The 15,646-nt window shown below is 51.3% G+C and overlaps 3 protein-coding genes across 3 annotated transcripts; 2 read left to right on the top strand and 1 right to left on the bottom strand.

The window, feature by feature from the left end:
- Positions 1-4,138: 4,138 nt before the first annotated feature.
- Positions 4,139-4,978, top strand: FIBRA_08607 (uncharacterized protein; the record flags this gene model as incomplete). The annotated part of the gene is made up of 1 exon (XM_012330243.1): positions 4,139-4,978. One exon carries the CDS (start codon positions 4,139-4,141, stop codon positions 4,976-4,978), a length of 840 nt encoding a protein of 279 aa, XP_012185633.1.
- An 8,313-nt stretch (positions 4,979-13,291) lies between these two features.
- Positions 13,292-13,867, top strand: FIBRA_08606 (uncharacterized protein; the record flags this gene model as incomplete). Its single annotated transcript, XM_012330242.1, has 3 exons — positions 13,292-13,545; positions 13,604-13,638; positions 13,695-13,867. The coding sequence occupies 3 exons, from the start codon at positions 13,292-13,294 to the stop codon at positions 13,865-13,867; spliced, it is 462 nt and encodes a 153-aa protein (XP_012185632.1).
- Positions 13,868-15,405: 1,538 nt separating this feature from the next.
- FIBRA_08605 (uncharacterized protein) lies at positions 15,406-15,630 on the bottom strand (the record flags this gene model as incomplete). Its single annotated transcript, XM_012330241.1, has 2 exons — positions 15,406-15,522; positions 15,589-15,630. The coding sequence occupies 2 exons, from the start codon at positions 15,628-15,630 to the stop codon at positions 15,406-15,408; spliced, it is 159 nt and encodes a 52-aa protein (XP_012185631.1).
- Between the last annotated feature and the right edge of the window lie 16 nt (positions 15,631-15,646).

Genomic DNA, 15,646 nt, shown 5'->3' with positions numbered 1-15,646 from the left:
GGGGGGGGGAGGGCGTGATCAAGAAAGATACACGGATACCTGATACCTAATACCGGAGCGGCCAGACTAGATCGAACTTTAAAAGCCGCACGGCGGAAGATGCCCAAGGGTCGAGCGCCGAATGTAGAGAAAACATCGGTCGCTGGAGACAGCATTTCCTGATCATGTTCGGAGCTTGAACGGTTTAATCGGACGTTGTGGCAATATCCGTCGAACATGAGTGTTCAGCCAATCAGTAGCTGCCGATCACCCATGTTTGGCAGTCGAACAACAATGAAAACTCGCTGTCTCCTGTGAGCTGTGTTCGACGCATGTTCGCTACTCGAAGTTTGGAAATTGCCCACAGTGCCGCAGGCGTTGTTTGCTCTCGCGGTAGAGGTTCTGATGGTTGGAGAGTTCAGACAAGATTTCGACATCACGTGCTTCTAAGCGCTTGTCTCCGCATATGTCCGAGGGGCCGAGTCTCTCCAAGTCTGTCACCCATGCAGCCCCCGTAGCCACTTTAAACAGCGCCGATGGCCAGAAACAACGCTGCAAGCTACCCGCTAAAGAAGTGCCAGCATGACCAGAGGAAAGACGCCCGAGCCTACCCAATTTGAGAATTATGCCCCTAAGCCCGAGCCGCCAACAATCCCTTTCTTGATCCTGCACTGAAGCTACGTATGAAACGGAGCTTACCGAGCCATTATCTTATTGACGAATCAAGATTACGAAACTGTTTCACTTCTGATACTTGTCGTGCTCTGATTCAATTAGCCAGGAGTGAGTGTTTTCCTCATTGCCGAGTCTCCGAGCCACAGTCCGTTGATGGTCCCTGCTCAACGTGATCCCACGAATAAACGGCACATACTGGCGGAAGCGAACAACTTTGAGAATATTTAGTAAGATCTGGACACATCTTGATTCGGACTGCTGATCGATTTGTTGCAGCGAAACAGCATCTGCAAGTACGCCTTTGGGGAGCTCAGGTACCTCAGGCTGTAAGCTTGCTCATTGGTCCGGCAGGCATATTTGAATTGGTTTGAAATGAGACCCTTTGCTAAAACCACCTTTTTGTGGCGTTCTCTCTGATGCAGAAAGTAGCCACTGCGGATGAGGCTACCAATGCTCCACCCTGAGACATAGGTAAAGCATAATTCACACTTGCTAATCGGTACCTGTCACAGGAAACTTAACATCAGGCCGTCGAAAATTGAGTGCGTGTCTCACTTCCAAATTGTTCAAGGTTTCTGGCCATCTGTGGCAGTGAGCATGCCATGCCACCTCCATCCAAAAGTTTTCGACTGAAAGCTTTCTTGAACGTTTTGAATGCTAAGAAGAGGCGAAGAGTGCTGGGAGCACAGCACTACGGGACTAGAACCACGCCTAGCAGCGAAGTTGCAGGCAAACGAGGATTTCAGGTTTTTAGGGCGACTTGTTCGCACGAATGATGCAAAAAATCCCCGACGAGCGCCAGATGTGCCTCCAAATGCACAGGTCTACTTGGTATTAGAAGTTGTGTAGATGCGCGAGCCACATGCGGCAACCGAATAATGCTCTACCGCATCGAACAAGCGCCTTGGCGTCCATATTTGGCAAATGTTATGTTCACTTAACGCTCGCCTGATGCAGCTTCGGACGTATGTCAACAGCGGGGCGTTTGATGCCGCGAGGACTAACCAAGCAAAAACATCTCAGCATCACCAGCCATTCGACACGAAAGCCTTCTCTTGGCAGTCTCGAAGCGGAGGAACATATCGAACGCGTCAGTCCGTCGCCCTTCAATGGAGGTATACCGTTATAGTTGTACGTTGCGACGAGCATATCTTCGTTCTAGCAGACGACAAATGGAGAGAAGACCTGCGTGGTCACTCAATCCCCGGTCACGGTAGGAACACTGATTTTACTAAAATCCATCATTGCCAACCGGTAGAGCCATTGTTGAGTTCAATGTTCGGATCGTCTTCTTATTTGATGCGTTGATTTTTCTCCAGTAATATGCAGTCGGCTTTAACGCCGCTGCAGATTTTTTAGGGTCCCTGGAAGACACAGTCTGTCTTATGGCATGGCCAACATTGATGCCGGGATATTCATCATTGCACAGGTGGTGCGTACTCTCATAGGCTGGACATGCATCTTGAACGAGTTTGAGATTGCATCCGTCTCGAAATGCATCTATTTGGTAGTGGTTCTCCTCCTGATGCGTCTAGGAGACGATTCATTATCCATTGATCGGGCCTTGATTACATCTCTCAGTCACCCTGAAAACCACAATACCGAAGGGCCATCAGAAAAACACGCCGAGTTCACATGAATGTTCGGCGGAGAGACGTCACGGAGACTAACACATGCCTCGCTATCTCGTCCTCATCTCTCACCTTGCTCTCCCGCGCACGCGATATACCGCAAAGCAACATGCTCGAGCAGTTCTACCGTCCACGGGGTGCGGAAGCGTAGCTGCATCGAGGAGCAACGTGCAGTCATCATACTCGTGTTTTCTGAACACGGCAGGTGGACACGCTGAACCTATTCTGGCGTACCCTGCTACACTCCTGCATCTAGTCCATGACACCGGACTGCAGAGCGCCTGTGTCGGCCATCTGCGCACCGCCTCGGGTCGGAATCGAGTACTATGCGAAAGGCGTCAGGGGGATCTGCCGGTGGTAAGCATGGCATAAACGCCCAAATCCGGACGCTCGGAATCTGTGTCCCTTCCAAGTCTGAAAGGCTAGTGACACGGCAGACGCATCTCGTCTCCGATACGGAGCGAAGGAGAAGTGTGTAGAGTGACTGGTGCGGGGGATTGTAAGCAGGCTGATGGTCGTTGCGACAGGGTGGAGGGATGGGTAATATACCGGCCAGAAGCATATCTCGCGCTGGTAGGCCGAGACGAGACGATAGCCAGAGTCTTCGAGTCAGGATGGGAATCGGGGGTGAGAGGGTGGTGCTAACACAATCGAGATTAGTTGCATCAGGCTGCATGCACCACTCGTACCACTGGCCAATGAGACATACTTCAAGTTGGAGGTGGAGGTCTGAGTGCAGGAGTAGTTATGTGGTGGTCACTAATCCCACCAGCGCTGCGCACAGACAGCCTAAGCAACTGCCATCGCCGCCGGCTCATCTGCGTTCAGAAATGGAAGACCGGAAATTGTGGCGCCATGCCAATCAATAATCAATGTCACGGAGTGTATCCGCCGCCAGTAACCTTCATGTGCGCACCATGAGTGCGGCTCGATGCCCATCTCCAAATCTCCTTTACAGGCTCAAATTCAGGTCCTAGTCCAAGTGCAACCCCGACGCACTTCCTGGCCCCGTTGATCTCGAGTGCATATCATAGTATTCCCTATCGTGCGGAGGGAAACTGTAGTACAAGATGATCAGTGATCATCAGTAAGTCTTCTCTGAAACATTTGTTACAACTTGAAGACTTCAAATTGTCACCGGAATCGGATTGTGGGAAAATGCGCGCAGGGAAAGAGGATGTTTACTTATCCGATTATTTGCAGGGTGGATTGAATGCGTTCCTGAGTTGGATGATATCAGTCCACGATCAGCGCGCCTCCAGGGTAGGCCTTGTGGTACTCTGTCGGATAATTTCATGAAGCTACTTTGTCTGACTTGCGATAATCGTGACAGTACAGTCGAGGACGACAGAGCCGGGGTCATATCTGGCGTCGGTCGCCGCTCACGTGCTTCCGCCGCACTGCGCATCGCCGTCCGCTTGCGAGCCACCCTGTCTCGCGATCTGACCCCCATCCGCCTACACGCGGCTTTGCCATGGCCCACAACAAGCCGCATCAGCGGTCATCAGGAATAAATAATGATGTATGAATAAGTCCTTCTGCGGAAAGATGTCAAGCAGAACGCAAGTCTCCACCTTACCGTTGCGAAAGAGTAACGGCGCATCGTGGATTGCGATCTTCTGCCTCAATCCAGCATGCGACAAGATATAGCCAAAAGTACCTCCTTTCACAAGGCTCTTAAATCGCCTCTCGGACCTCGGCATCCCCATCTTCTCACCCACGTCATAAATACCGCTGCAACCCATTTGCCCTTTCGCCAACATGGACTGCTTTTCTAGCGCGTAAGTACGCAGCCATCTCCCTCTGTGCCTGCAGAACTGAACGGATCCCTCCCTCCAAGTAACGGGATATCAATGGCATATCTCTACAATCCGGCTCACTCCGACTCCACACACTGTGCTGCCGCCCCATGGGACGCATCACTCGCTCTCAACGAGACGAACGATTTTCACACTCACGTGCACATGCAGAACTTGCACTGGCCTGCGTTATCCGTCGGCGCCCTCGCGCACCACGTATACCCCAGAGGAGACAGCGCATCCACCCCGAGCCCTTCCGCCGCCCTCCCGCCCGATGCACAAGACTTCCTCGGCGCTCGCCTCGCTCTCTTTTCCGACGCCCCGTCCCGCATCCGCCAATGGCTCCACATGCTCGCACACCCCGCGCACGCCGTGCGCATCGAGCCCGCGCTTCCATCTCCGCCCGCGTACGGGTATGCAAACACGCACAAGACCTTCTCCGCCTCCACCCACGACCTCTACGCATTCTCACCCGGCACATACAGCCCCGGGGCATCTTCAAGCTCCGACTCGACGAACGCGCTCGACATACTCCCGTGGAATCCCACATTGTACACCGTGCCCGACGCGCACACGGCGAGCCTGCGGTGCCAGTGGGACGGCTGTACGCAATGCTTCGAGACCGCACGCTTCGGGGACATCGAGGCGCACCTCCGTGCCGCGCACTTTGCGCTCGAAGAATGGGACGCCGACCGGCGCGGGCTCTGCCGCTGGGTAGGCTGCGAGCGCGACAAGACGCTCTTTTTCAAAAGCTTCGCGAAGCACATCGCCACGCGCCACTTGCGCTCGACGGCCACGGTGTGCACAGTTCACGGGTGCGGGGAACGCTTCACGCGCGCGGATTCGAAGGCGCGCCATTTGATAAAGGTGCATGGTGTCGGCCTCTACGGCTGAGCCTTCGGTGCGCAGAGGCGAGTGGGATGGCGGAGCGTGCTTTTTTTCTGGGCTGTGCGCACCCGGCTCTATATGCATGGAAGTTTTTTTTTTGCTCGGAGATGCCCTTATCTAATGTGTTTGCTGTATTTCGGTCATGTCTCCGCTTCAACTTAAGATGCCACTTGTACCGATACGCTATGTGGTCGGGGAAAGGGAGAAGTGGATGTACATGGTAAATAGAAGTGGTAAAAGTTGTACATTACCGGTGGTAGTGCAACGGGACCGCAGGTTCAGGCTTTGGCCATTTAAGGCAAAATATGCGGTTCTAAACCTCCCGCTAGAGGCCATTACGGAGTCACTGGGTGGGAGCCAGCTGGTGGTCCCCCACTGCCCGTCAAAACCGCTCGAATCTCTAAGTCATCGTCTGCTCACAACCAGCCCGGGCTTAAATTGAGGGTACATGAGCCATATGTAAGAGGAAAGGGAGTATGTAAGGGGTGACTGGTGAAACGCGGCCGGTACAGTGGAAAATCATTCAGCGCCATTGGTTCCGCACAAGTTTGTAGGAACTGTAATATATAATCTCAATCTAACGTCGTGTAGACGGAGGACTAATGTGTGTACCTGTAAACTATAACTAGAGAGCTATAAGTAATAAGTTGCATAGAGTGAGGGACATACGCGCTCTCAATCCGACGCCGTGTAGACGGAGGACTGAGGTGCGCGGGCGACGATGTAAAACGTATCGTACCGCGAGTCACCATATTTAGAAGGATGGTAAATAAGATAAGGAACGAGTATAATAAGTAGCTAATAGTGTCTGTGTGTATTACTGACTTCACAATCCATTTATTTCGGCAGAGTTTGCCGAATGTGTTCGTGAGGCGGCGCGTAGCATATATGTACACCGTGAGGGGCTTGGTTGCCTTCGGGTGGTACAGGAGGATGATTGTGCTATCGTACTGAGCTGTCGCCTCAGGGCCGCCCTGTAGCAATGACACAACATGCCTGCGCGAGCGCGGAAGGACAGCACTTCACGAGACGTACAGTGGTGGCCAAAAGTAATGCCTGTGTAAGATATTATTACCGGGATATCCACTTCACAGTGCGGCAATTCTCTTGGTACTTATGGCAGTGTGCTAAGAAGGGAAGCGGCGGAGGCTCTGCTGGAGACAAGCCAGGGTTCGGCGTAGATCGGGAAGAGCGGAAGGATCTCGGGGAATCGCGCGAGTGGCGGGGTGTATTTGTGAGTGTTGACGCAGGTGTGACCGCTCGATCGTTGTTTCGCGGACTGGGAGGAAAATGTACCTAGGAGCCTCGACGGACCCATCTAGGCCAACTACGTTCGACGCTGGCGCCCGGTTTAGCACCAATACCGATGAATCGTCGCTCGGCGTTTGCGATTAGGGAAGCTAGCGAGCGATGCGGGCCTATAGTTGATGTGCTTCACGCGGCGACGACAGTGCCTCAACGAGTCCGTCTTGCTCACCTAGACATCATGTACATGCTTGGCCCCCGCCACATCTCCCTCCCGCTATCAGCCGCATGAAACTTTTCAAGGTAGAGCTGGAAGGATGCCGCGCCGTATTCGACCCACAAGTAAATCTTCAGTGGCACCTCACTCGGGTGGCCGTCCACAGTGTCAGACACGCGCGGTGAACAGGAATACAAAGGGAATGACAGAAGGATGGAAAAATAAACGAGGGGAGCGAAGTGCAAGATATATTAGCCTGCACCGGCGCGGGTGACAGGTGCTATGTCCTGGAGAAGCTACATCGGACATATCTCACTGGGGATGGTACCGCATGCATACGCAGGGGGAATGCCAGATGGATAGAAATTCAATGGATGGAGTGATGCGCAAGAGGGGATAGCCTGAACCGTTGCGGGCGACAGGCGCTATACCCTGGAGAAGCCACATCAGACACATCCAACTGCAAATGGTACTGCATGCGTACATCTGCTGTACCAATCTGGACTTATGCAGAATCATCCAGCCAATTTTTCCGTGCATTCTTGTAATTGGCCAGAGCATACGCTGCGCTGGTCCCATCGCGCTTGCAAGGATCATCCCAGTTGGGACCAGAAATAGGGAAGGGGATGTGGGAGCACTGACGTCGTAGGTGTCCTACCGCTAATTGTGCGCAAGACCCAAAGGCCCGTCATGCAAAAGCAGCGGCGACAAATAATGCACCATACGAAGCAGAGCTTTTGCTCCCTTTTCGTACCGTGAGTGGCTGTCATGAACGATATTCGTCCCCATGGCCCAACTTATGAAGCTTGATTTGCCTCGCTTCCACATCAATACATCAGCTGATCTCCGTGAATCTGAAGCAAGAGCGAGCACCAGAGCGCTGTGCTATTTGCAGATACTTTCATCCCCTATCGTGTCAGCTTCACTGGGAACAAGGGGATCAATACGTACATACTATGCATCGACGGTGAAGGGCATACCCGACTGACTGAGCTGTATACTCGAATCGCTTCCGTCGGATAATCCATCAGTGGGGATGCCAGAAGGAGTAGGGTATGATGGGATCTGGCAGTGACAGGAAAGGACGTCTGCGAAGGAGAGGCCCAGAGCTCAAGGTGGTATATAATTGGGTCGACGGATAGGTTAAGGCTGCTGCCTCGTGGATGAGACGAGAGTCGCACCAGCGAGGATTAGTGTACGTAATTCCAAAAGGAAAGATATCAAAGAACTACTTCGAGTTCTTGTACAACAGCGCCGAACAAATGTTCGCGCGCGCGCAGTGTAGCCTGACAGCGACGATTCAGTCGGGATGCTTCAGGACACTTCTCCTAAATATAACATACCTGACAGCGACGATTCAGTCGCTGTCATCTACTGTAAGTATACAAGTAGAATACACAGTGAAAAGGGAGACGTATGGATGCTTCAGGACACTTCTCCTGAAGCATCACGTTCCGAAGCATGAGAATATATACGAGTTTGTACCTGATGGTTATCTACGTGCATAATAATCGGTGTGAGTCCGTGCATGTTTCGTAGACACGCCGTATGAGCGTGTGCGTGTTGAACGCACCCGCGCAGACCTCAATCTGCGACAGAAGAGACAAGAACTCAGCGTGGCAACGAGCAGTAGAGGAGGAACTCTTCGCCATGTTTAGGCACCACAGACACGCGCGAAAGGGGAAGCACGAACTCAAGGATGCATTATACGCAGCTACAGTGCCTCGCCAAATCGCGACGAAGCCGTCTATAGTCTTGGCGCAGTCGCAAGCGGGAGATGGGGCCTCTGGTTGTGCTTGACAGCGTAAGGAGACGGAGTAGTGCAGTACAATACAAGTACCGACCAAGCTCATGCAGGCTGGGAGATACCGAACCAAGACGGGGGATGCAGGACAGAATCTAGTGCTCCCACCGGATTGACGAAGGTTCCAATCTGACAACGCGGAGTAAACGGTACTCTGCGCCGACGCACAAAATGGATAGGGAGGGGGGGATGTGAGGGACGGGGAGGTGGCCGTAGAGGGGAAACCAGTGAAAAAAGCCGCTGTGGGAGTTCCAACGCCATCACTACCCGTATGAACAATGAACTCCCAGATAGGCCATTGTATCAAAGTCCAAGGATGCCGATTCTATATGAATTGCGTAATCCTATGGTAGCAACGCTATCAGAAGATCTGGCGCCCCAGATTCTGGGCGGCGGTCAGGCGACCCTGAGCCGACTGGGTTGGCATTGAGAGGGGGGAACTGGACGCCGGCCGTCGAGTCGTATTTCCAAATAAATCCTTCGGATCTCCGTGGGAGTGCCGCCTTGACGGAATGCGTTGGAATGATGCCGGTCGATCAACAGACACGATACTGTTCACAATCCAGTGTTCGTTTAGAAAACGGACGAAAACCATACTGCCTACCCTACCAGCTGTCAACTTCCCTGTCGGACTCCATGGTCAGCACGGCGATGTGTGCGTACACACTCAAAATCCTATCTAGTGGTATCGGTGGTGTCTTGCGACGTAACGAGCCTGACAGCAGATCGCTAATTACGCACCTTACTTAAGACCCACATAGCAGCGGTAACTATTTTCTCAGAAACGAGAACAGTACCGGACGACGGCCCCCGTCCAGGCATCCGAGACTATTTCCAACACCGACATCAAGTTCGCCAAAACCGATTTATCGGCATATCTCGGCTGTGGCCAACTTCGGCCAAGCTCCAGAGCTCGGTTGGCGCCCAGTAGGATCCCTTCACACACTCTGCTGGGTTGTCCAAACGACGCCGAGTCGTCGGTCGGTTACCATCCTATCGGAACAGTCACGCCCTGCAAGGGTTCCATAACGTGCCGTCCATCTAAGAAGCTCCGGAATGAAACACAAGTACAACAACCCGACTCACCCCGACGAAGATCATTGGATGATGCGTTCCTGTGAGGGTTGCTTCTGTTACTATTCCCGAACATTGGGGATCACCCACGTTTTTGCTCCCGCCGTCGCATAGCGTCAAGAGTTGTTCGTATCAGACTTGATTGCCCCACATTATCACCACGAGCAATGGAAGACTCGTATGGTGATGACCTCGCGCTCCGAATTTGAGAGCGCCGCGTCTACGATATTTGGGAAGCTGAGTAGTATAGCATGTCCATTTGTGAATACATGAAGCTGTTGATAGGCCTCTGGACAAATCTCCACTTGTCGCCGCCTCTGCTTTGGAAGAACACAACGGGGGTCACTCGTTGTGCATGTGGAACTGTAATATATAATTTCAATCCGACGTCGTGTAGATGGAGGACCAAGGTATGTACCTGTAAAATATAACTAGAGAGCTGTAAGCTAAAGGTCGCATAAAAGAAAAGACATACGCACTCTCAATCCGACGTTGTATAGACGGAGGACTGAGGTGCGCGGGCGACAATGTAAAACGTATCGTATCGCGACTTACCATATTTAGAAGGATAGTACATAAGGTAAGGAACGGGTATAGTAAGTAGGTAATAGTGTCCGTTCGTATCACCGAGTTCACAACCCATTTACTTCGACAGTGCGCACGCGGTGCCGACACTACCACTGATCTCGACGAACGTTCCTTGGGGTGCTCGTGGCTGGTTCCCGTAAACATCACATCCCGTCTTAGCTATTCAGAACCCTTTCAAGCCATGAAGCCTTGCATGCGATCCTTGCTTAAGTTCGCCAGCCTTCCATCTCCAAGCTCAAAACGAGAACAGAGACGTCTGGCTGAGATCTCGTATCCATTCGGGACCCACCGCGATAGAGAAGCGGGGAAAATGCTGGGAAAGACATACACACCCATTCCTATTCCCGTGCATATCGCTATGTGATGCGCGTAGTATAATTCAACAAGGATCATAAGGACATTTCTGGTGCACAACATCGATGGCAGCAGTCGGTGGTGTGGATGATAGCTGTAGGGTCATGCGACTTGTACTGTGCCGCTCAGCGTTTTGGTCTACTAATGTAACATTGTTACCGTAAGCGAGAGGTGCACTGAGCGACGCACCGTAGACATGCTTTATTTACAATTTTCCGCCCGTAGACAAAATGCTCTGTATCGCATGGCTTTCATGCATGTGATTGTTATGGACATGGTTCGAGCTAAACTTTAGGGGTAAACTCAGCGAGGGCTGTCGTAAATTCCTGGAAGTGACTCACCTCGTCGATACAGGGTATATCATGACTTCCGCTCCTCTCCGTGGTAGCAGTAATCGATGCCTCCCGAGGCGCAATTCTCTCAGCGACAGTAGGTATAATGACCTCGCGCCCTCTAACATCTCTTCTCCATAGAAACGATAATTGATGGCGCCAAGTCCCGTAAAAGCCAAAATGCCTGATCCAGCCTTGAAACGAGCGCATCATCGTCGAGATAGATAAAACTGTGCGTAAGAGACGAATGAGGACCCGTTGTAGGTGCTGAGTTCGATGTACTGACGCGAAAGTGTGCTTGGGTGAGCGACACCTATCTTGCATTGCAACGCACGCATGGAACGTGTTCAGAAAGCGGCCGGCGTGGTCCACACCTTCTAGATTCGACCAGATTTACGAGACATATCATATATCAGCCAATCTTGAGAAGCGATTAGTCACAATGAACTTTGAGCTGGCAGGATTGAAGTTGGGTATTGAAGGGGGGGCGCGTTGTGTTGGAACGGGGGCGAGGGCGCAGTGACGGTGTACGCGCTTCAAAAACCACTACGGCAGGCACCACGTGGAACCGAGGACAAGATATGTTTAGCGAGGAGATTACGAATCTGGGTAGCGAGATTCGTGGTGGTTTAGTGCGAGGGCCGGAACTCATTTCATTTGCACTCGGTGATCGCCGACCTACTTTCCCGTAAGCCACTGTGGCTCATTGTTGACTTTTGCCCTTAACTCGTGCCGACTTGATGGACTACAACAATGGTCTGTTTCTTCTTATAGGCCTTGTCTGTTGAATATTCAAGTATTCATCCCCCAGTGTTTTGTGTCGGCGGTAATCATAACTAACTCGGAGCGAATGCCACCAGGCGCCCGGGACCCGGGTGCGAGGATTTGTCTGATTGAACTTGCTCCAAATTATACCACTGGCCTGGCTGAATACCAGGCTATACTGTCATGATGCATACACGATTTGCCGGCGGGGCGCTAATGCTGCCATGTATCAAATCATGTCTGTTTAAAACACGGCTCCTTCAGGTCCCAACACCGAAGGCGCCCCATCTTCGCCCAGAGTTCCACGTTCCACTCTAAGCTAGGCTTCTGCCAGCACTCTAGGTTCGATTTCCACCCAGGACAATGGCAATATCATATGTTTATGTATACCGGCAGCACACCATCGCAAACATTTGTAGCGTGGAGACCAGAAGACCTGACACATTCCTGGGGTCAAGTTCCTCGGGGGATGTGGTTGTAATGTCGGCTGATGCGAATAAGAATACGCATCTGTCTCATCATCATCCTCGCCCTTGGTAGAGTGGTTCCGGTGCGCTTCTTTGTCGCACATGTTTTCCGCTGACTCGACGTGGCGTGCTGCGCAGAGCCATACTCGGGCAGATTATGTCCCCATTACGAACATGCCCTCTCCTGGTGGCCGCGTGTATCCATGGCCGCCGATGAGAACAATGCTTCTCGACTACTTGCCACGCTTTCCTACATCACACCGCTGCGGCTCCGCGCCTGGCAGACAATGCTTGTTTGACAATTTAATATATTTTGACAGATATGACAAGCCGTAACCGGACAGAGAATTTAGGTATCCAAAAAGTCCCGTTCCACAATTAGGGATTCCTCGTGTTTTTGGGGTCTTATCATAGCCATTCTGTATATTGCTCTGGTCAGCTGTTTCCGCATCCTCTCACTGTCCTGGAAACTATCTTCTCCCGTTCATCGAACTTGAGATAGTACTCAGCGCGTAACGGAGGCGGAAAACACTCCGTGACCGCATTAAGCTTGGTCGTCTGAGTTGAGGCCTTATTTCTTCTGTTAACGCTGGTGACACAGCGGCGGCCAAATTTCTCGCGAACGTAAACCGACGACCATACGCCACAACAGTGGAATTGGCTCGGCCCGCGGATATTCTGTAAGTCGTGCCAAAGAATTCGCGGTGTCACCATGTTGCACCCGTCCGCGGGCATGTCGGTCTCATTCCTCGTGATAATTGGCTTCCGGGATGGCATCGACATGGGTAGTATTTTTGCAAGAGAAGGCGGAGAGGATTTGGATCAGGTTGCGCCACAGCGCATTTTCAGGCCCTGTCAATCAGCCAGGTGGTTACTGTCAAGCACCTTGTTCCCCGTTCTGTAACAGAGCGAGACATACGGCTTTGATAAACGCAGACCTGACTCACCGCGCAGCAGATGCAGCCGGCTTAGTCTCTAGTAGATTTAGCAGATCAAGATATTTGAAGTCTAGGGTCATCTTCCTCCAATATTGCACCGAAGCCTGTCACATTCCAGTCTTCCATCTTTTTCGGAGACTATAGTGTCCTGTCGTCGTCGTCTTGACTGTTCCCACGTTAGATCTCTCGCCAATCTTATCTTCTCCCTCGTCCATTGGCAAAAAAAACCAAAATATGGCGGTCAACGACGGAATGGAAAGACAAATTATGTGGTATCACGATTCATTGTCCAAAGTCAGAAGAGAACAATCTCACGATTGCACCTTAAATTCGAGCGATACGCCAGGGCCACTATTCCTAATCCAGCTCCCTCCATATTCTTGTAGGCCGGTGAGTATATAACGACGCCTCGCTGGAAAGGCTTTCTCATCCCGTATTAGAGTTTTTGAAACGGTAAGTGGACTCCTACGCTGCACAGTGCTGTCAAATGACTCAATCTCTTGCACACCATACGGCGCACTCTCGATCTGTTCAGATGGACAGTGGCCTTCGTCTTACTATACCTGCCGAATTCATAGGCATCATACGCGAAGCCTTCGTTCTCTACGCCCTGGTCTATGGAGGGTTCGACCCTGACGCTCAGCGCCTGGTCGACTCGATGACGAATCCTGAAAATGTTATCTCTGTTAGTCCCAGGACGTCAGTCAACAGGCACCCTGTTGGCCGTGTGGCCTTCCAGGATGCTCCTCCACCTATGCTGCCTGTTGTTCCAGAAGCCACACTCGCTGCGTACGTAATATAAGTGTGGTGCAAGTAATGCAGCTACTCACGTCATTCTTTGGAGCAGTCCGCCAGAGGGAGACCGCGAAGGCGAGATTCGTTGTCGGTGGAACAATTGTCACCATCGATTCGGGTCAAATCAAGTTTCTGATACCGAGCTGGCATTGCACCTGGAAAGTTGGCACCCCGCTTCGAGCTCGGGCAATTGCCAGTGGACAGACTGCAAGCGGAAGAAATCGGTGAAGAACCTGGTCCGTCACATAGCGACGACTCACATTGGGTCTACGGCAGTGTGCTGCAGCTACGAGGGCTGCGAGGAGACGTTTTCTAGACCAGATAGTCTCCTTAGACACATGAGGCAAGTCCATCGCGCTACGTCGTGAAGGTCGGGCGGTATGGATGGCGGTGGGTCTCAGAGTACTACGTGTCGAATTGATTTGATCTAACGGTTGCGTCTTAGAACACAAAACGTCTGGGAAGCAGTGCCAACTTAGACGGCACTATCACTTGAATGTTAACAAAAGCTTAAAAGTGCGCGCGGACACACCTTAAAGGATCGAAAGATGTTATGTTATGTTACGTTACGTTATGTTACGTTATTAGTTGCAGTATTTTGAGACCTATTGATTGATTTTGCCAATTGCCGTCTACGGGAAACACTCAGCGAATGCAGGGGAACAGGACGAGCAGGCTCACCGGCTTGATCTCATCTTCTGAGACTCGTGTACAACAACTACCTCCCCCCACTTCTTGTTTACTTCCAGAACGAGCGATACAAGAATGACCGGTATTACGCGAGTCCAGAGTGCAGAATGATCCATCCAGTAGACGACATGGGCAGTGGCAGCTCAGAAGAGTGACTGGAGTGTCAACAGAGTAGTAATCATTGGCTGGTACGGATATGACAAAGATAGGAATCAAGAGGTCTGCTTATATGTAGCCGGATTGTTGCTGGATAGAGCAGCGGTCTTGCCGGCTCTGGAGATCTGGCATCTCCAACGAGGAGTATTGTTTCAAATGTCACGTCTATAAGCTATTCTTTTTTCGAGTCTTTGAAGTAAGTCGTATTGTCCCAGCTATGCTTCTTTTTTATCCTTCTCGGCAAGAGGGACAGAAGAGGAGCGTGGATGAAAGGATAAGCGATTTGATGCATCGATGGAAAGAATAATTGGATTATAGCTAAATGGGAGGGCTGTTGTGCACACAAGAGGGAGTGCTTGATTCCCACAAATAAAGATTACAGATCAGAGTAAATAAAGTTCGAGTTGGTCAGTCAACAAAGTGTCGCGTCGCGTCGTTGATCTCAGAGAATCACATGATCGCGTTTGATGACCGGCGTGGAACACTAACTTGATGACGAGGACACCGCAGTGGTCGGTGACTTGGATGCATTCGTCTCTCTTTTCTCTTTCGTGCAGGGCAGCGGACATCATACCATGCAGAAAACTTGTAAGTAGTGCCAAAAGACTCATAGTTCGTTCCATAAACACAGGAAGAGATAGCAGAAATACATAATAAACGAAAGCTGAAGGCACTTCACCCACGGGAGATCTGGCTCAAGCACTTTTGAGACCTCTGACAGATGATAGACTACAGTGGAATGCGTATCACGATGGGACACGCGAGACTGCGGGAGGAAAAATTAGTACAGTGTAGTGGGTGCGTCTCTAACGTTCTGATACACATTCCACCAACATGCATAATTATATGGAGCCCATGTTACCAGCGATTGATGTCACTTTCCGGTGCTCTTTATGTATAACGTACGGGCGATTATCGCTTATTCTAGTTGTCTCATTCTTGGATGATATAATACAATACACAGAAAGACTAATGTTTAAATCACACACTACACAACACGACGCATCGTCAAGCAGTCTCCTGTGGGAGCGCAACAAGCTTCACGTTGCTCACTCCCTTGCCCAGCCTTTCGAGGCCATTGGCGATTCCTCCTAACCCGTTCGGCAGTATCTCTACACGATTCGGCTACAAACGACGAAGGAACCGTCATCAGGTTGGTGCATCAAGACGATGAATCAAACGAATACTCACTTTGATCGAGCCCTCTTCTAGGAAGTTGGTGAGCTTACTCATCAAACCGACACCTAGA

Source organism: Fibroporia radiculosa (genome assembly GCF_000313525.1).
Source record: "Fibroporia radiculosa TFFH 294 genomic supercontigs, scaffold1219, whole genome shotgun sequence".
NCBI classification, from domain to species: Eukaryota; Fungi; Basidiomycota; class Agaricomycetes; order Polyporales; family Fibroporiaceae; genus Fibroporia; species Fibroporia radiculosa.
This window is presented reverse-complemented; position numbering and strand designations above follow the sequence as displayed.